This window comes from Martes martes (genome assembly GCF_963455335.1).
Source record: "Martes martes genome assembly, chromosome: 17".
NCBI lineage: Eukaryota > Metazoa > Chordata > Mammalia > Carnivora > Mustelidae > Martes > Martes martes.
The window spans coordinates 12345488-12366640 of record NC_137905.1 but is presented as its reverse complement, the minus strand read 5'-3'; the positions used below and the strand labels follow the sequence as shown (position 1 = coordinate 12366640).

Below are 21153 nucleotides of genomic sequence, written 5' to 3'. Positions count from 1 at the left end.
GAGTCTAGTATCAAGAATATATAAATAACTTTGACAACTCGGCAGCCAAAAGACATACAGTCCAATTTCAAAATAAGCAAAGGACTTCAACAGACATTTCTCCAAAAAAGATGTGCAAGCGGCCAACGGGCACATGAAAAGATGCTCAAAGCATTAGTCATTAAGGAAATGCAAATCAAAACCATAGTGAAATACTATTTTATACCCACTAGGATGGCTATAACTTAAAAATTAAAGAAAAAAGGGGTGCCTGGTTGGCTAAATCAGTTGAGCATCTGCCTTCAGTTTGGATCGTAATCCTCCAATCCTAGGATCAGCCCCTGCGTCAGGCTCCCTATTAGCCAGGAGTCTGTTTCTCCCTCTCCCTCTGCTCCTCTCCCTTGCTTGTGCTCTCTTGCATGCCCTCTCTCTCAAATAAATAAGTAAAATATTTTTAAAAATAAAAAAATTAAAATTAAAGAAGAAAAACAACAGAAAACAACAATTTTGGTGAGGATGTGGAGAAACCAGAACCTTCACCCATTGTTGGTAGGACTATAAAACGATTCAGCTACCGTAGAAAACTGTCTGATGGTTCCTCAAAAAGTGAAACACAGACTTACCATACGACCCTGCGATTCCACTCCTAAGTATACACCCAAAGGAACAGAAAACAAGCACTCAAAGAAGCACATGGACACCCATGTTCATTTCTGCTTTATGCACAACAGCCAGCCCAAATGTCCACTGGTAAAAGAATCGTTAAACAAAATGTATCACAGCCATACAATGGACGAGTATTTGGCCATAAAAAGGAGGAAAGCATTGATTCATGCTACAACAGAGATAAAGAAGGTAGAGACAAAAGGCACGTATTGTGTGGTTCCATTTATGTGGAATATCCAGAACAGATAAATCTACAGAGCCAGAGCACAGGCCGGTGGTTGCCAGGGGCTGTGGGGAGGGGGATTTCAGAGATGGCTGAATGGTAAAGGGTTTTACTTCGGAGTGATGGAAATGTTTGGGAACTAGAGAGGAGTGTGGTTGTATAACATCATGAACGTAGTAACTGACATTAAATTGTCCACTTTAAAATGATTGTCAAAAGAAATTAAAAAGAAAAAAGAAAAGAAAACAACTGCCCCGCCCCCTGCAAAGACTATCTCACCACTCACAAACAAATGCAGGGCTAATCCACTCGGGCCAAGTACTGACTGGTCGGCCTCAATCAGCAGTTTCTCATCAGAGGCGATTTTACTTGCCAGGGACATTTAACAATGTCTGGAAGCATTTCGGTTGTCACGATGAGGGGGAAGACGAGGAGGTGACTGGGACTTGCAGATGGGGGCCAGGGATGCTGTTGGAGCTCTCACAATGCGGGGGACGGCCCCCGCCACAAAGAATTATCTGGCCTGAGATGTCACTAGTACCCAGGTTGAGGACCCCTGGACCAAATGAACAGGAGTTGCAGGTGAGAGGGGAGAGAAAGTCCTAAAGGTAGAAGCCAACAAAAAGAGTACTGTTCCTAACACACGGGAAAGGGGTCAGGAATGGGAAAGCAGGAGACTGGCCCCCGTTTCTCCTTCGGAACAGCCCCTAAACCAGCTCCACCTCAGATGTCTATGGTGAGAGTGAGACAGTCAGATTCTATTTTGGAAATGACGGGGAAGAGCAGCTTTTTGTTCCTCCTGAAGCTGACAACGCTGCTCTTCTTTCTCTTTCCTCAGATGCTTTCCTCTCACAGACTGTCATTTCTGATAAGAGAAGACCCAGACAGCCCCGTGAATGGCTGCACCGCCTGGATGATAAGACGGGTTTCCTTTAAATGCTGTCCTCCCGGCCCCGTGCAAAAGAGCCAAAGGTTTAGATTTCGAATTGTTCTAGGAAAATAGAATGTTAATAGAGAATCTGGCGAAAGATCCCAGAGATGATCTAGCCCAGATCTTTTCTCAGTCATGAATCCCTTGAAAAACCTAGTAAAACGTATGCACATTTTCCCTGGAAAAATTCACAGATAAAGGGGCACATAAAAATCTCAGGGGTGGGACGCCTGGGTGGCTCAGTTGGTTAAGCAGCTGCCTTCGGCTCAGGTCGTGGTCCCAGCGTCCTGGGATCGAGTCCCACATGGGGCTCCTTGCTCCGCAGGGAGCCTGCTTCTCCCTCTGCCTCTGCCTACCACTCTGTCTGCCTGTGCTCGCTCGCTCTCTCTCTAACAAATAAATAAATTTAAAAAAAAAAAAAAAATCTCAGGGGCTTAGCTGATCTAATAAATCCCCATCGAGACTGAATCCTTTCCTTTGAGTGGAAGGGTGTGTGGAGTCTTCTGATCCCTCCAAAAAGCAATGAGGGTCAGAGTCACTAGCCAATTACCTTCCTGCCAGCGAAGAACACAAGATCCTGCACCACAGGTGCCAGCAAATCTGCTCCCATCTATGAACACACGTGCGTGTATATACATGTCAGCAATTTGCCTCAATCTTCCTTTTAGAACCATCCATACTTCTTTTCCACCTGAGAAGTGAGGGTTACATTCTCTTCTCTACGTAGAACATAGACCTACCGGCCCCAGCTCATACTTATAAATAGCCTTTTCCTTGTACCCCTTAAATGACCTCACCGAGGCTGCAAAGTAGTGTGCGAAGCTGTCATGAGGGTTCCACTGCACGGCTCCAATGTCCCATTTGCTCTGGCGAGAGATCTTTCGGTGACCTTCGAAAGGGGCATCTAGATTAACGATGTATAAGAATCGGCGGCTAGGAAAACAACATCAACATTATAACGAGAGAACAGCATTAGCATTAAGACAGAAAAGCACATTTGGAATTACATATGGTTTGCAAACAGAGTTCAAAAATATCCCTGGATGTGTATGACCTTTACCTCGTCTGAAAGACATACGAGGGACAAGAGGCTATCAAGGTGACTATTCAGTGAGCAGGAGCCACATCCCTGGGAGAGCCTGTCTCTAGACATGGCCTTCCCCACCCTGGATCCTTGGGAGTCTGACATCTGCCCACCGGATTCAGGTTCAAGCCTCTCTGGTCTTTCCCAATCGCCCTGCTAGAATGGGTCCCTACTTCGGCACTACGCCCACTGAGTGGTTTGCATTGTCACGGTAGCATTCATCTGTGTAGGACAACTACTGATGGTAAGACTTCGGTCCTGAGCCGAGTGAGTGGAGTAGGGACCGTGTCTCCCATCTCTGCAGGTCCCTCCTCACCAGGCACAGTGCTCTGCATTCGGTAAACAGGCGCTACACACATCACTCATCCCTTAGCCAACTACTCTGGAGAAAATCTCAAATTCCCTTGCAAGTCAGTAACCTGGTAAGAGCAACTAAATTAAATCTACCAGGAAGGAAATAATAACCAATAAGGTCATAATGAAAATAACATATTAAGCGCTGATACCGTTCAAGGTTCCAATCGGTATAAAGGCTCTGAAAACAGGAGTGTCCTGTGCTCACCTATCTTCCCTTTGCTTTAAGCGAAAAATCCTTGGTGTGCGAACAAATCAACATCTCGGCAGCCATCAGCTGTCGTTAGAGAACATTCCGAGCCCCTGGGAATCCCCGAGGAGAGGTGGGCCCAATGAAGAAAAAGATTAATCATCCCTGTTCAGAAGAGATAGGAAACGCGAGGTAAAATGGCACGTCAGACTCTAGCAGAAACCCGACAAGAGAGGGCTAGGAAGGAAGCAGGAAAACATGGGTAAGACACAAATTCACAGAACTTCCAGAACTTCTGGTACAGAACAAAGATCTAGAATGTCTGAACCCCTCCGAAGCAATCACCTGATCCTGCAGCAGGGAGGCTGGCACTTTTCTATCAGCAACAACAACAGGGAAAGGCCGAGAGCTAACTGTGTGGGGCGCGTTATCAACAGGGCAGGTGGGAGGCATGGCAGAGCCATGGCAGAGCCGCAGGACGCAAGCACTTCAGCATAAACATGTCTGATCGAACATACGTGTGTATCTTCATTCCCCCAGAAGACCCACCAACGTAAGAGTGAAAACATAAAATACAGAAACCCACAAAGACAAAGACAGAGAGAGGAAGTGGAGAGCGCAAGGACACATGGTAACTGATGGAGAGAAAGCAAACTGCAGAGGGGCCGGGAACAACAGGCAAGCTGATTCACGCTGCAGAGACCAGGCCGGCCCGGGAGCTAGAAGCTTCGGCCTCCGGGCAAGGGGAACAGAGAGGGCTGGAGAACCAAACACTGAACAGAACAAACACAGTTCGAAAGAGCACTAAGGAGAGCAGCTTATGCGCACCCCAAGAGAGCCAGGTGACCACCTCTCCCTTCACCGGGCGGGACAGGAGGGATGTGCTTCAGAGAAACTACTTGAGGGGAGCTCCGGGCCTGGGACAACAGGCACAGGGGCGGGTGACGATGAAGAGCTGTCCTCAAAACAGGGCCCGAGGTAGAGTATGAGGACCCCCCCCACCCCCGGCCTCTTCCCTCCTCAACACTCACAACGCAGAGCTTTTGTCTTCAGATAACATGTGACAAGAGGATTCTTCTCAGGGGAAAATAATCAGCCCAAGAAAGAAACAAAAGCAAACAAGTTAACAACACAGAACCCAAGAGATAACCACATCTGGGCACCCTCCGAGAAAAGGGGTCTGGTTCCCACCTGATCTCCCTCCAATGAACCCCACCGTCACACATGTAAACTGATCGCTCTTTGACAGCAACAGAGAGCCAGTGAGTATCAGTCACTAGAGAAAACATGGAATGCAGGCACCAACTCGGTCGAAAGAAATAGAAGGAAATAGCAAAGAGGAAAGAAGAAACCTAGAATGAACCCTTTCAGAGAGGTAAAAGAAGACAAGGTAAAGAACAGAGAACAAGAGAGAGCGCCTGGAAGTGAAAAGCATAATTGAAATAAAGAAATCTGATCGAAGAGTGGGACGTTACAGCTAAAGGAAACGCCCAGAATGCAAAACAAAATGGACCAAAAGAGAATTCACATAGGATATCCAACACAGACTAAGAGCAGCTCCAGAAAGCATGAGAGCAAGAAGTTGGGGGGGGAGGGGTGTGGAACTGAGACTCAGTGCAGAAAAACTTCTCTGGAAGACACAGACTTCCAGACCGAAAGGCCCTTCCAACAGTGCTAAAAATTACTCTGGATCTCAATCTGACTAGGGATCACACGGGCGTATACACCCATAAATTTACTTGAGCTGTTCACTTAAATATATAAATATATGTTATATATTTATATATCTTCAAGTTTATATATTATATATAAACTTTATATAATAAAGTTATTGTATTATATATTGTATATATTTTTCATATATTTATATGAATATAAATATTCATTTATATATTTTCAAGTTCAATGTAAGAATATGAAATGGTGAACCTTCAAGATCTTGTTGAAAAATAAGACGAATATATATGTATCTAAGACCACACCAAAGCAGGAATGCCAGCCTGATCTCCAGTGACACGATCCTATTCCCTCCTCTGATGCTACAAATGCCAAGAGCCAAGAGCCACATCAGTGAATGCAGAAAAGTCTAACATTTGAGACACAGTTATTCCTTAGCACCTCAGTATTTTATGGGTTGTTAATGTGGCTACATGATGCCAGGTATATATTATGTTTCATCTGTTTAGATAAAACAAGGCAAGATGGAAAAAAAAGAGGGGCCCTCCAAGTGCCCAGCACAATAAATGAAAAAAAGACATACACCAAGGCAGTCGCGGTAACAATTTCACACATCTGGAGGTAAAAGTAACACTAGAAATGAAGATAGCATTTTTAAGCTTCCAAAGACAAAAAATAGGTCACTTACAAAGTCCAGAATCAGAATGGTATAGGACCTCTCAAAATTACTCTGAGAAAAGAACCCCAAATACCGATTTAACCCCAAAAACTGTTATATAACTACACTGGAAGGAGGGGAAAGGTCCTGTAAGGGACTCACAGAGGAAAATAAAAGTGCTAAATCCTCACCTGTTTTTAGAAATCAATTTGTTAGATCTTTGATGGATAAATCAAGATACCAAGTACAGGTATACTACTTGGAAAAATGGAGGCAACCCCAAAGAAACAGCTAAAAGAGTCTCAATTAGTTGCTTCTAGTGAGTGGGATCAGGGGTAGGGGAAAGGTAGGATTTTGCTATCTGACAATATAATCCTTGTCATGCTATACTTACTTTCTCAATTATATATATATGTATTTCCTTGATTATCAAAAAACAAACTTTGAAAACTGAGTTGTTAATGAATACTATATCCCCCAAACCACTGTCTTGTATGCTTCAAATGGGTAAACTGCATGGTCTATGAATTATATCTCAATAAAGCTGTTTTTTCTTTTTTTCTGAGTGAGGAGGCGGCAGTGAAGAGACATACCAATCGTTCCTTATCTATGCATCCAGTATGACATAAGAAAATGGTAATGGTAACTGTCCCTGGGGAAGGGGGCCAAAGAGGGAGGAGGAAATCTTACTTTTCAACCTATAGCCTTTTGCATTATTTAAATGTTTGCTACATTTTTAAGGTAATTTAAAATATTATTTCAAAATAAAACAATGAAGTAGAAAATAATTCATTGGGCGCCTGGCTGGCTCAGTTGGTTGAGCAACTGCCTTCGGCTCAGGTCATGATCCTGGAGTCCCCGGATCAAATCCTGCATCAGGCTCCCTGCTCAGCAGGGGGTCTGCTTCTCACTCTGACCTTCCCCCTTCGTGCTTGCTCTCTCTCTCTCTCAAATAAATAAATAAAATATTTTTTAAAAAAGAAAGAAAATAATTCATTAATTTATAAGTGGGTTCAGGGACACCTGGCTGGCTCAGTCAGTAGAGCATATGACTCTTGATCTCCAGGTTGTGAGTTCAAGCCCCACACTGGGTGTAGAGATTACTTAAAAATAAAATCTTAAAAAAAATTTTATAAATGCGTTCATAAATAACTAAGTTAAAGAAAATACAGCAAACTTAGAGAGATAGTGATTATGAGAGGGGAGGTGAGATTCTGGCCATTAAGTAGGATCAGTCTGGTACCATGGTGGAGTGACTAGCAATGTTGGGATGGTGCTTACTTGCCAAAATCTTAAATATGCTGGACCAGAAGACACCACAGAAATTATGTTGATTTCTTCATAATGAAATCAAATTCCTTCACAGGAACTGAAGTCCAGGGAGGCCGACTGGATAAATGTCCCAGGACTTGTCATTAATGGCAGTGCCAAACTAGGACCCAGATGCCCTCCATCCCGCTATCTACCTGTGAGACCACAACAGACAGCATCCCTCTACAGAGTCTGTGCAATGAACAGAAAACTGTAATTCCAAGACCAAAGTACCAGTCACTAAAATTTCAAAGGAATTTTATTGCTTACATGTTAGGGCAGAGACAAAAATAAACTGCTAACAATCCCTCTTAAGTGCCCCCGAGGTCACTAGGAGAGAACTAAGCCCTAGGGCCACAATCCTTAAAGAGAAGGAGTATTTTCCAACTTCCCAGAAACCTCCTGATTTGCCATTTGTTCCCAGAAATAGCAGCAGAGGAACACTGCACGCTCACTTACCCGGAAAGCACAGCATGCTGTCCCAGACAGTCCACAGACATTGCCGTTGCCTGCGAGAGAGAACACACATTCAGTTCTGCCAGCGAAGCAAGCTCAGGATGGAGAAGACACGGGTTGTCAACCTCGGCGTCTTCCTCTTCCTCTGGCCCGGGGGAAGTCCCCAGCGGGCAGGCAGGATTCAATGTTTGCAGTGGACGCTTTTACCCCCTTCTAAACCTCATCCACATCTTACACTCACCTGCCACAAGAGGGTGATGCTATCTGTTCCCCGACACCAGGATTACCCACAAGCAAGCTGGCATATTCTAAATTGAGAAGACATCATCTTAGGACCCTTACAGGGTCTAAGTACCTCAGAGCTAACAGAGCAACTAAGAGCCCCTCCCCTGGGGCACCTGGGTGGCTCAGTGGGTTAAGCCTCTGCCTTCGGCTCAGGTCATGATCTCTGGGTCCTGGGATCGAGCCCCACATCAGGCTCTCTGCTCAGCAGGGAGCCTGCTTCCTACCCCCTCTCTCTCTGTGCCTGCCTCTCTGCCCACTTGTGATCTCTGTCTGTCAAATAAATGAATAAAATCTTTAAAAAAAAAAAAAAAAGAGCCCCTCCCCTTCCAAGCAAAACCTAACCTGGGACATCACACATGCACACACACACACACACACACACACACACACCATCCCAGACCACACCACCCCCATCCCTTTCCAAAGGGCATAGACTCCTCCTCCAAGCCAAATGGCAAGAAGTAATATTCAAACACCACCCATGCTGAATCCATGGCCACAGTCTTGTTATTGAGAAGCTCAGCTCCCATTTAATCTGAGATTTCTAGCACATTCTAATGATTTCTATTTCCCTAGTCTCCCAGTTCCTAGGGAGCACCATCGTCTCAGGATCCAATGTCCAATTCCCAGGAGACCAGAACGAGTCAAATGAATTTGCATTCAGGCTGAAGCATGAGGCTAACTTTAATCATGGCAATTATAGCCCTAAATTCTCTTAATTTGGACAAGTTCAAATCCTGCTGCATCCTCAGGACATTACTGCACAATCTCATGCATCCTCAAGAAATATGTCACAGGTAATATCGGGGACGAGAAGCCAGAGCACTCAGTGGAGGCTGTAAAGTCATTGTTATGCATCCTTCATCCCACCAGAGTTGTGAGCAGAGAAAAGCCCAGCTGGAAAGGCAGGCAGTGAAATGAGATGTGATTTCCACACTCCTCTGAACAATTTATAGACAAAGGTATGAAAGAAGGCAAGATGGTACCTCCAATCTTTCTAGAAGGTGTGTGGTAGGCAGAATACAAAGATGGGGGCGCCTGGGTGGCTCAGTGGGTTAATAAGCCTCTGCCTTTGGCTCAGGTCAAGATCTCAGGGTCCTGGGATCGAGCCCCACATCGGGCTCTCTGTTCAGCAGGGAGCCTGCTTCTCCCTCTCTCTCTGCCTGCCTCTCTGCCTACTTGTGATCTCTCTCTCTGTCAAATAAATAAATAAAATCTTTAAAAGAAAAAGAAAAAGAATCCGAAAATGGCTCCAACATTCTGGGCCCTTGGTACATACACACACTCTCCCCATTATTCAAACACTAATCTAAGGACTGCCGAGAAGGGATTTAGCAGACATGATTAAGTACCCAAATCGGCTGACCTTAAGATAAAGAGACCGGAAACAACCCAAATGGCTACCAGCAAAGGAATAGATAAGCAAAATGTGGTACACACATACAATGGCCTACATACCATGATAGGGATGAAACTTGAAAATATTACACTAAGTGAAACAAGCCAGGCACAAAAGAACAAATATTGAATGACTCCACTTCCATGAGGTACCTAAGATAGGTATATCCATAAAACCAGAAAGTAGAATAGAGGTGGAGGGGGCAGGGAGTGGGGAATGGGGAGTTACTATTTAATGAATACAGATTTTGTGTTTGAATTTTTTTAAGATGTTATTTATTTATTTGACAGAGAGAGAACACAAGCAGGGGAGCGGCAGGGGGAGAGGGAGAGGGAGAAGCAGGCTCCCTGTTTGAGCTGGACCCAAGGCTTAATCCCAGGACCAAGCCAAAGGCAGACGCTTAACCAAATGAGCCACCCAGGCGCCCTCAGAGTTTCTGTTGAGATGATGATAAGTTCCTGAGGGTTGTGGGGAGAAAGAGAAACCCCATCCCGTCAGCCCTTTAAATCTAGGTCCAGAGGTTAGAGACAGAGCCAGTCAGAGATTCTAAAGGTGAGGCATTTAATGTAAGGAAGATGGTTGCCGGCTGCGAAAGAAGGGCTTTCAGCAAAGCCCTGAAAGTGGCCTCTAGAAGCTGACAGTGAACCCTATATAACCATCAGCAAGAAAACAGGGACCTCGGGACACCCGGGTGACTCAGTCAGTTGGGTGTCTGACTCTCGATTTCAGCTCAAGTCAAGATCTCACAGTCGTGGGATCCGTGCTGAGTGTGCATCTGCCCTCCCTCCAGCCCCCCCAAGTCCCACTCTCGGGTGCTCTCTCTCCCTCCCTCTCTCTCTTTCTGTCAATTAAACAAATAAAGTAAATCTTAAAAAGGGTGCCTGGGCCCCGCATTGGGCTCCCTGCTCGTCGAGGAGCCTGTTTCTCCCTCTCCCTCTGCCTGCTGCTCCCCCTGCTTGCTCTCTTTCTCTCTCTCTCTTAAATAAATTTTAAAAAATTTAAAAAGAAAAGAAAAGGGCGGGGTGCTTGTCTGGCTCAGTGGAAAGAGCATGCAGCTCTTGATCTTGGGGTCATGAGTTCGAGCCCCGTGTTGAGTGTAGAGATTACTAAAAAATAAATAAATAAATTTTTAAAAATAATAAAATAAAAGACATCAAGCCTATTTTAAATAATTTTTTTTTTTTTTTAAAGGAGTGCCTGGCTCTGACTTGGCTGGTAGAGCATGTGACTCTTGATCTCGGGGGTCATGAGTTCGAGCCCCATGTTGAGAGTACAGGTTAATTAAAAAAATGAAAGAAAGAAAGGAAGAAAGGAGGGGAGGGAGGGAAAGGAAGGAAGAAAGAGAAAGAGAACAGGGATGGACCTCAGTCCTAAAACCCCCAGGAAGTGAATTCGGCCAACAACCTGAATGAGCCCATTAGATTCTTCCTTAGCCAACCGAGCCTCCAGAGGACAGCCCAGCAACTGACACCTGGATTTCAGCTTGGGAGACTCAGAACAGAAAACAAGCAATGCCTGGACTTCTGACCTACAGAACTGGGATCTAAAAAATGGGTATTGTTTCAAGCCGCTAAGTTTGTGGTGATAACAGAGTGGCCCGGTAGTAGTAATAATAATAATAATAATGATAAAAGTTATGCCTTTGACTCAAAAATTCCACCTCCAGAATCCACCCAAAACACAGAAAAGCTTCTTTTTTTTTTTTTTTTTTTTTAAGATTTTTATTTGTTTGCCAGAGAGAGAGAGAGAGAGTACACACAAGCAGGCAGAGAGGCAGGCAGAGGCAGAGAGAGAAGCAGGCTCCCTGCCGAGCAAGGAGCCCGATGTGGGACTCGATCCCAGGAGCCCGGGATCATGACCTGAGCCGAAGGCAGCGGCTTAACCAACTGAGCCACCCAGGCGTCCCCAGAAAAGCTTCTATACACAGAATGGCTTATTTCATGTTATCTACCAGTAAATGATGCATATTTTTATAACAACATTCTCAAAGTGTTTAAAAATGACACTGAAAAACACAGGATCCAAAACTGCAAAGAGAGCAGCATAACTCACCATATCACCTCATCAAAGGAAGCTATTTTTAAAAAAACACAAAAGCACACCGAACTGATGTGTCCCTACTCCTACCCCAGAAAAAAGGGGCCAACATCATGTTCATAGCACACTGAGGAACGTCATGCTAGGCTGTCACAAAGAGAGAATGGAGAGGAAGAGAAGGGGACCTAATGAGAGTAAAGCTGGCACGCCAGGGTGGGGCGGGGACAGAAGTCCCCCCGGAGGCCTCCCCACCTCAGGGCACCAGGCAGGGAGCAGCTGAGAGATGCTAAGTCTGGGAGTCAGGGAGTTCCCAGGAACCACAAGATCCCACTGCAAAAGAGGGAGCGCAGCCCCAATGATGACTGACAGAGAGAGAGAGAACTTCCCAGTAGCTGGCAGGAAGGGGCTTGGGACAGATTACAGACAGCTTACAGGAGTGAAGGAAAGTGGTATTTTATACTGTGCTATGAACTGAAATTTCAAGCAGCTACTTATGCCTAAAACACCCTGAAGAAAGTCCATCAGAATGCTCAGATGGTAGTTATTCCTACGGGGTTTTTGTTTCATTCCTCCACATGAGCCTACGTTTTTGTATTACTTACAAATTCACATGATTTTATAATAAAAAATACTATTTTTCCAAGGCATCCCAAGCTTCTCCTGTTTCCATCCCTCCAGGCCTGCCCCCCACCAAGGCCTACAGCAACTCCCTCCCAACAGCGCACCTTCCCCTCTCCATTTTCCATTCCGCCCCACACTGAAATTTCTGAAAGCAGACTTCTGATTACATCAAACCACTGTTCTAAAACCTTGCAGGTTTTCCACTGAAGATAATCAAGTGGAAACTCCTCAGCCTTCGGACCCTTCCAAATAAGATGCTTATAGAACTTTCCAGTCTGACCTTCCCTCTTCTACCTGCCCAGGCCACACCCATTCGAAGCATTCACCTTTCTGGAAGGTCAGCAAAGCTCCCAATTCTAAAAAGATGCTTAAGCTCCTCTTTCCACCTGGAAAGTCCTTGTCTCCTACTCTGCTTTAGAAATTCTGCTCACCGGGGCACCTGGGTGGCTCAGTGGGTTGGGGCCTCTGCCTTCGGCTCAGGTCATGATCCCGGGGTCCTGGGATCGAGCCCCGCATCGGGCTCTCTGCTCAGCAGGGAGACTGCTTTCTTCCTCTCTGTCTGCCTGCCTCTCTGCCTCCCTGTGATCTCTGTCTGTCAAATGAATAAATAAAATCTTTAAAAAAAAAAAAAAAAGAAAAAGAAATTCTGCTCACCTTTTAGATCCTAAGACAGACCTCCTCTAAGAAACTCACCCAGAGTCCACCACAGGGATTCTACCTTCTTGCAAAGCACCTTCTAACCCCGACACAGGAATGGCTGCCACCTGCTGTGTGATAGTTGCTACTGTACACATTTATCTTCTCCTGATAGCTGGGGATCCCCTACAGGGCAGGATTTATCTTATTTCTCCCAGAGCACCCAAAGACAGGCTCTGTGAACATGTGCTGTTTGGAAGGCAGATCAGAACCAGGTCAAAATCTGGATCCCTCCAGCCCATAATGAGCCAAGGCGTTCCTTGACATCTCAAAGAATTTTTTTCAGTAGTTTCCCTTGATAATTTACCATGCACGAATTTATCTTAGTTCCTTTTCTTCTGTAATACCTTCTAGAATAATAAACTTTAGTAGTTCACTGCCTGCTGTGTGAAGCCTTCAACTAGAATAGAGAAACTCAAGGAACAAAATGTGTGCAACTTATCCGCACTTTATAATGTAAAATTCCAATCAGACCTTCTTTCAACCTTTGTTTTTAGATACTGAAAAGTCCTCTCCCGCCTGCAGGAAAACGAACTTACTGTTCAGAACTGCTTCCTGTCAAAAGCAGTATCTTTAAACCAAAGAGAATAAAGTTCTTCCTAGCCCTTGTTCGTCCAATTGCAGGATGGTGGCTTTGGTGACACACTTCAGGAGTCATACGACCTTTACGAAATAAGACTACCATAGCATTGACAATGGTGCTTGATTCTTGCTGGCCTGGAAAATATGTAACTAATAGATGTGGAAAGGCAAGCTGACCGCAAATAAAAAGATATCAACTCCGTGAGACTGTGTAAGCCTCCACACAAAAAAGGCAGTATCAGAACTAATGAGGGGCGCTTGGGTGGCTCAGAGGGTTAAGCCTTTGCCTTCGGCTCAGGTCATGATCCCAGGGTTCTGGGATCGAGCCCCACATCAGGCTCCCTGCTCAGCCTCTCTCTCTGACAAATAAATAAATAAAATCATAAATGAATGAATGAATGAATGAATGAATGAATAAAATTTTAAAAACAAATGATCACTCCCTCCTGAAAACCTATGGTTACCATGACAGGACTGACCTTCTTCTGAGCTCCCTCCTAACTCTGGATGTCCCTTTCTGGTCTGTTCCTCATCAATCCATTTCTCCCTCTCTCTGCCTCGGTCAGACCTGTGTCAGTCCTCACCGGGTCAGACACCTGTGCAGCAAGATACCTGCCTTGCTCCTCTACCCTCAGGGCTTCTGCTGGATCCAAGGAGGGTCATGGTGCATACTCGGTCACCTCTTTTAGTGGTTCCCACACCCCACACGATGAAGGACAGCACCGTTAGCATGTCAGTAAAGAACACTTAAGACCTCTCTTGGGCTCACTTCTACAGCCCAGCTCACATCTCTCAGCTTCTCATCCCAACACTCCGGCCATGATGAATTCTTTATCATGAATCCCCACCAGCCCTCCAAACTCAAGCAAGCACCACCCTCTGGACCCCCACACCTGCTGCTTCCTAGGCCTGGATGACACTTTTTTCTCTTCTTCGCCTGGCCAATGCCTTCTTGTCTTTCACAGTTCAGGGCACACTCGTCCCAGAAAGTTCTGACCCACCGCCTCCTGCACACACCCACTGGGTCTCTAGTGCTTCCCTCGTGCTTCCATAGTACGCAAGGGTTATCCGTACACAGTACTTGTGATACTTTATAATTACCCTCTACTTACTGATACATCTCCTCCATTTGACTGCAATTGCTTAAGGGTAAAAACTGACTCACTAGCACAATGCTTGGCACAGCCCATGGTATGTACTGCATAAATGCGAGCTACCATGGAATAACAGAGGTCTTAAAAGTTTATGCAGCACTTGGGAACCTGGGTGGCTCAGTGGGTTAAAGCCTCTGCTTTCGGCTCAGGTCATGATTCCAGGGTCCTGGGATCGAGTCCCACATCGGGCTCTCTGCTCAGCAGGGAGCCTGCTTCCTCCTCTCTCTCTGCCTGCCTCTCTGCCTACTTGTGATCTGTCTGTCAAATAAATAAATAAAATCTTAAAAAAAAAAAAAGTTTATGCAGCACCAAAACTTATACACAAACGCTCATGGCAGCATGAGTCCTAACAGCCAAAACACAGAAACCACCCAAATGTCCAAAGGTTGATGCATGGATAAACAAAATGTGACATAGCCCTACAATGAAATACTACTCGACCATAACAAAGATGAACCTTAAAAAGAACTAAGTGAGGGGCACCTGGGTGGCTCAGTTGGTTGCGTACCAGGCTCTTGGTTTTGGCTCAGGTCCTGATCTCAGGGTCATGAGATGTAGCCCGTCCTCGGGATCCTTGCTCAGTGGGGAATCTGCTTGAGATTCTCTCTCCCTCTCCCTATGGCCCTCCCCCCACACCCCTGTGCACAAACTCTCTCTAAACAAAAACAAAAACAAAAAAACCAACAACAAAACACAAAAACTAAGCAAAACAAGTTAATCACGAAGACCACATACTATGTGATTCATTTCTTTAAGTTTCCTTTTATTTTTAGTTGTATTTATATGAGAATATATATTTTTTAAATTTATTTTTTCCTCACCATAGCACATACCCTCCCCAACGCCCATCACACAGCTACCCCATCCCTGCTAACCCCCTCCCCTCCAGCAATCCTCAGTTTGTTTCCTGATAATAATAGTCTCTTACGGTTTGTCTCCCTCTCTGGTTTTATCTTGTTTCATTTTTCCCTCCCTTCCCCATGATCCTCTGTCTTGTTTCTCAAATTCCTCGTATCAGTGAGATCATATAATAATTGTCTTTCTCTGATTGCCTTACTTAGCTTAGCATAATACGCTCTTATTCCAGCCATGTCGTTGCATATGTGATTCCATTTCTATGAAACATTCAAAAAGGCAAATCTATAGAGAAGACAGCAGATCGGTGATTGCTTAAGGCTGGGAGAGTTGGAGGACCTGGGGGTGATGGCTAAAGGGTACAAGGTTTCTTCTCGGGGTGAGGAAAATGTTCTAAAAATCATGGTGGCACTGGTTTCAAAATGAAACCCACTAAATCGTGTACACTTCAAACAAGCGAATTATATGATATGTCAACGATATTTCAATAAAACTACCACCAAAATAAGGCTTACGCTATAATATTCTCATCTTTTAGACAACAATAGGGATGATACTTCACAATGGTCAGGAGACAATGAAATTTGGAGATGGACTGCATTACCAATCCATTTTGGATTTACAGTTAAATTTTGGTACAAACACAATGCTTCTCTCAGAAAGTTTATCTCTCCGGGAAGAATCTGTAATATATAACTTCATAGGACTACCTTTCTACCCTGATTCAACACAGAAGAAAGCCCCTCTACAGAGACCACTGCCATCTGCAGAACAAAATCTCGGTTTACTTGAAGGGACTAGGAAAGAAATCAACTCTTCCTCTTTCAACCCCAGCTAAATTAGAAAGAGCTGTTCAAAAATACGAAAACACTTTGCCTGTTCATCCTTCCAAATGATGCAAAGTGGAAATATCCAATCAACACAAGTCAGAGCTCGGTCCCCGAAACTCAGTTTGTCACGTGCCCGAGCAACAACTGTAATGTACATACTCTTAGATTTCATAGAATAAAACCACAAACTAAAACCAACGGACATAAAAAGGATCAGAGCATTTCAAATGACGAGACCCAGTCTCTAAATCAGAGACAGACACTGCTGCTAGGGCTGCTTTTGAACCATCCTCATATAATACTTTCTAGAGGTTTGTATCTGAGGTTGTGTTTACACACTCAGCACAGTGGGTGTTTTCTGGGAAGTCTCACTCTTTATTTTTTTTTTAAAGATGTTATTTATTTATTTGACAGAGAGAGAGAGAACACAAGCAGGGGGAGTGGCAGAAGAACAGGGAAAAGCAGGCTCCCTGCTGAGGACTCTGGGATCATGACCTGAGCTGAAGGCAGAGGCTCAACCGACTGAGGCACCCAGGCATTTCCAGGAAGTCTCCCTCTTTAAAATGAGAACATCCTTGTATTCTTGCGAGCTGAAATGGCTCACACTGGGTATGACTAGGAAAATCACCTCTCCTTCCTGAGTCCTCAGTTCCCCATCTGTAAAATAAGAAAGTGGATGAGCTGTCTTCCAAAGGTTCCCTCAGCTCCATAAGGCTCTTTTGTCAGGCTATTTGTTGCTTCCTTACAAGTTTTCTGATATAACCATAATAATTAACATGTATCAGGTACTTAGAATAAGCTGGTCACTGTGCCAAGTGCTCGGTGGGGACTATCTCATCTAATCCTCGCAGTCACTGTCACGTGGTGCTGCAGAAAAGAGCGTAGCAGGCACGAGACTGCTCACCTCAGAAAGGCCTGCTTGCAAGGCTGGTTCTTGGCTGGCGCCTGGGAACTTGGGATTTGGAATGTTCCCACCATTCCCGAACTGATAAGAGTGGCTCACTCTACCCACACCGCGCGCACGATGTGGTTTATGCTGAGCACCTGCTGCCCTTTTGGGGTGTGGTTCATGCTAGCTGGAGGGTGCTTCCGTGACCAGCCCCAAATAAAAAGCTCGGCCACTGAGACTCTGATGGGCTTCCCTGGTCACATTTCCTAGGTATCGCTAGAATTCGATGCTAGAGGAATTAAGCATGTCCTGAGTGACTCCACGGTGAAAGGTCTCTCGCCACCTAGCTTCCTCCAGACTTCGTGTCATGTGCTTTCTCGCTCTGAATTTGCTTTGTGTCCTTTCCCTGCAATAAATCCTAACTGCAAATATGAATGTGAATCCTCCTAGTGAAACTAGGCATGGTATGGGGACTCCTGGACACAGGCAGATACTATTATTCTTGTTTTATAGATAAAGGAAATGAGGCTAAAAAGGAACTAACTTGTTCAAGATCGCATGACAGAGAGATGATAGAACCTGGGTCCTAACACTGGCACTCCAGCTCCATACCGCTGAACTCCCCTATTCTTCACTGCATTTTGCTATCAAATCTTCCAGAAAACAAATAATATGCAGCTTTCACAACATAATAGTCACTTCCACCCAAAATAGCCCTACTGTGCCCTTCTGTCCCCATAGTTTCCAAAATGAACTTGAAGCGAAACTAGAAAAGCAGGGACCAAAGCTGGATGGCTCCAGGAAACGTCTGGACTATCAACTATTCATAACATTCCTCTTAGCTAAAAAATTTGCCAAGTTGTGTTTTGTTTTTTATTTTATTTAGAGCAAAAAACAAAACAAGACCTCAATTTTTATCTGTCTGGAAAAGTAGCAGTAATGCTGAGACTAGTAAGTCACCCACTATTAGGGTACCTAAGTAGGGTAACTCTCTAAAATAAATAAATATATCTTTAAAAACAAAGAAAGAGGGGCGCCTGGGTGGCTTGGGCGCCTGGGTGGCTCAGCGGGTTAAGCCTCTGCCTTAGGCTCAGGTCATGATCTCAGGGTCCTGGGATGGAGCCCCGCATAGGGCTCTCTGCTCAGCGGGGAGCCTGCTTCCTCCCTCTCTCTGTCTGCCTCTCTGCCTACTTGTGATCTCTCTCTCTCTCTCTGTCAAATAAATAAATAAAATCTTAAAAAAAAAAAAAAAGACAGAAAGAAAGAAAAGGAAAAGAAAAGGGAACGCCTCATAAAGACTATACCACAGGGGCACCTGGCTGGCTCAGTCAGTGAAGCATGGGATGCCTGACCTTGGGGTTGTGAGTTCAAGCCCCAAGTTTGGTGTAGAGACTACTTGAAAATAAAATCTTAAGGGGAACCTGGGTGGCTCAGTCAAGTTGAGCTCCCGACTCTTGGTTTCAGCTAGGTCATGATCTTGGGGTCATGAGATCAAAACCAGTGTCTGGCTCTATGCTCAGTGCAGAGTCTGCTTAAGATTCTCTCTCTCTCTGCCTTCCCCCTTGCCACCCTGCTTGAGCACACACAAGTGCACTCTCTCTAAATGAATAAAATCTATAAAAACTAAATAAAGTAAAATCTTAGGGGAAAAAAAGAACAAGCAGTGCCTAGATGGCTCAGCTAGTTGAGCATCTGCCTTTGGCTGGTGTCACGATCCCAGGAGCCTGGACTCAAGCCCCAAGACAGGCTCCCAGTTCAGCAGGGAAACTGCTTCTCCCTCTCCCTCTGCCCCTCCACACTGTTTGTGTTCTCTATCTCAAAAAAATAAATTAAATTAAAATTAAAAAAGAAAAGATTGGACCACAGTGTGGAGAAGTGAAAAAGGCTGCTTAAAAATGATGAAAACCTCAGTGAAATCTGTAAGACTAACGGGGGAAAGAACTGTACATAAGCCCTGTGCTCTAGTATACACGGTCCCTGCGATACAGGTGAACAATTCTGAGGCCACTGTACATGTCTTTTGGAATGAACAAGTATGTAAATGCATGGAGGATGGCAGGGGAGCCCCGCTTCTCACAAAGAGTGGGAGGTTACTAGTAGGCAAAGGGTGGCACCAATGACACTTGCGATAATGGATTGGAGTAGAAGATGCTAAGTATGAACTCATGTTCAGCTTAATATACAGATGATTACATATGGAAATATTTACAGATATATACATATATGTGTGTGTGTGTGTGTGTGTGTGTGTATATATATATATATATGGATTAGTATGCACATACATTTCCTGTTTTGTCAGATGAGAGCGCCTACAGGCAATAACACCCCAAGAGCAGTGAGCACATCTAGCACCAGATCTTGGTTTCTGATGTCATTCTCCAATAAAAGAAACCAGGGATCCTTAGAGAAATGGCTAGTTTGGGGACTACAGCAGGAAATATACATGATAAGAATTAAGCATCTTGAGGGCACCTGGGTGCCTCAGTTGGTTAAGCAACTGCCTTCGGCTCAGGTCTTAATCCTGGAATCCCAGGATGGAGGCCCATATGGGGCTCCCTGCTCAGCGGGGAGTCTGCTTCTCCCTCTGAACCTCCTCCCTATGCTCTCTCTCTCATTCTCTCTCTCTCAAATAAATAAATATCAAAAAAAAAAAAGAGTTTAGCAACTTGCAGTGCCAAAAAATAAGAAAGTACTGTGTATTTAAAAGACACACAGGGGCACCTGGGTGGCTCAGTCAGTTAAGCGTCTGCCTTGGGCTCAGGTCATGATCCTCGGAGAGTCCTGGGATTGAGCCCCACATGGGACTACCTGCTCAACAGGGAACCTGCTCCTCTCTCTCCTTCCTGCTTGTGTTCTCTCTCGCTCTCACTCTCAAATAAATGTTTTTAAAAATAACAATAAAAAATGAAAAACTAAAAAACATACAAACAAATGAAAACAATGGTAGGGGTATGTCACAAGAAAACATGAACCACCTGATAGAGCTCCCAAAGGTGAAGGCTGGGCCAACCGGAGAAACAAAGTAAAAATAATAAAAATAAAGTAGTACTGGATTATAATCCAAAGTATAAGATAAATACCTAAGGGGCGCCTGGGTGGCTCAGTGGGTTAGGGCCTCTGCCTTCGGCTCACGTCATGGTCCCGGGTCCTGGGATCGAGCCCCGCATCAGGCTCTCTGCTCGGCAGGAAGCCTGCTTTCTCCTCTCTCTCTGCCTGCTTCTCTGCCTACTTGTGATCCCCGTCTGTCAAATAAATAAATAAAATCTTTAAAAAAATAAAAAATAAAAAATGAAAAAAATTTTAAAAAAAGATAAATATCTAAGAATTCACACTGATATAAGCAACTAATTGGAGAGAAAGATAGGAAGGAAGGAAGAAAGAAGGAAGGATGGGAGAAGGAAGGAACAAAGAAGTCCCCACTCTTTAATTTGGGCTGCATATACTGACTATTTTCCAAAGAGTACAATACAGACAGAAAGCAAAAAGAATCAAGTTTACAGTAGGGAAACCTGACAAGCACCACCTCAGCCAGGTCAACATCAACAGTGATCTGTCATGTTCACAGCAAGTAGCCTTGATATGATGGAATGAGAATGACACCTTATCTCTGGGGTCTTCCTCCCCAAAACCCGTAATCCCAAACCAATCACAAGAAAGACATCAGACAAATCCCAACTGAGGGACATTCTATAAAATACCTGACTGGTACTCCTCAAGGTTGTCAAAGTCATCAAAGACAGTCTGAGAAACTGTCATAGCCAAGGAGCCTGAGGAGACATGATGACCACATGTAATGTGGTAGATTGAATGGAATCCCAGAATAGAACAAGAACATTAGGTAAAAACAAAGGAAATATGAGGAAAGTATGGATTTGCATTAATAATATCAATACTGATTCGTTAATCGTGGAAAATGTACCATACTAGTGCAAGATGTTTTTAATAGGGACAACCGGGTGCAGGGTATATGGGAACCCTCTGTACTATCTTCCCAGTGTTTCTGTATGTCTAAAATTACTCTAAAATCTATTTTAAAAAACCATGATAACCCTAACACTTTTTCCTAACTCCTGTTAATACTATTAATCAACATAATTGATTTTTTAAAACTTATTCATTCAACAAATACTTGCTGGGTGCTACTTTGTACCAACCACTATTCAAGGCACCAGGGAGACAGCAGGAGTCAACAAGACAAAATCCTCTACCTTTAGGGAGCTCACACTGGAGAAGCTGGAGAAAGATGAAAATAAACAGTGACAGAGGGGGAAAG

At 44.5% G+C, this 21153-nt stretch overlaps 1 protein-coding gene across 3 annotated transcripts in view; it reads right to left on the bottom strand.

Annotated features, from left to right (window-relative positions):
* The window catches only part of WDR59 (WD repeat domain 59), a 93468-nt gene that overhangs the window by 68153 nt on the left and 4162 nt on the right, over window positions 1–21153 (bottom strand). For all 3 annotated transcript variants that reach the window (XM_080827735.1, XM_080827734.1, XM_080827736.1), the window contains exons 2-3: window positions 7533–7582; window positions 2597–2732 (exon numbers count right to left, since the gene is read on the bottom strand). In XM_080827735.1, the coding sequence (XP_080683861.1) occupies window positions 2597–2732; window positions 7533–7582 (186 nt within the window). The remainder of the gene's footprint in view (window positions 1–2596; window positions 2733–7532; window positions 7583–21153) is intronic.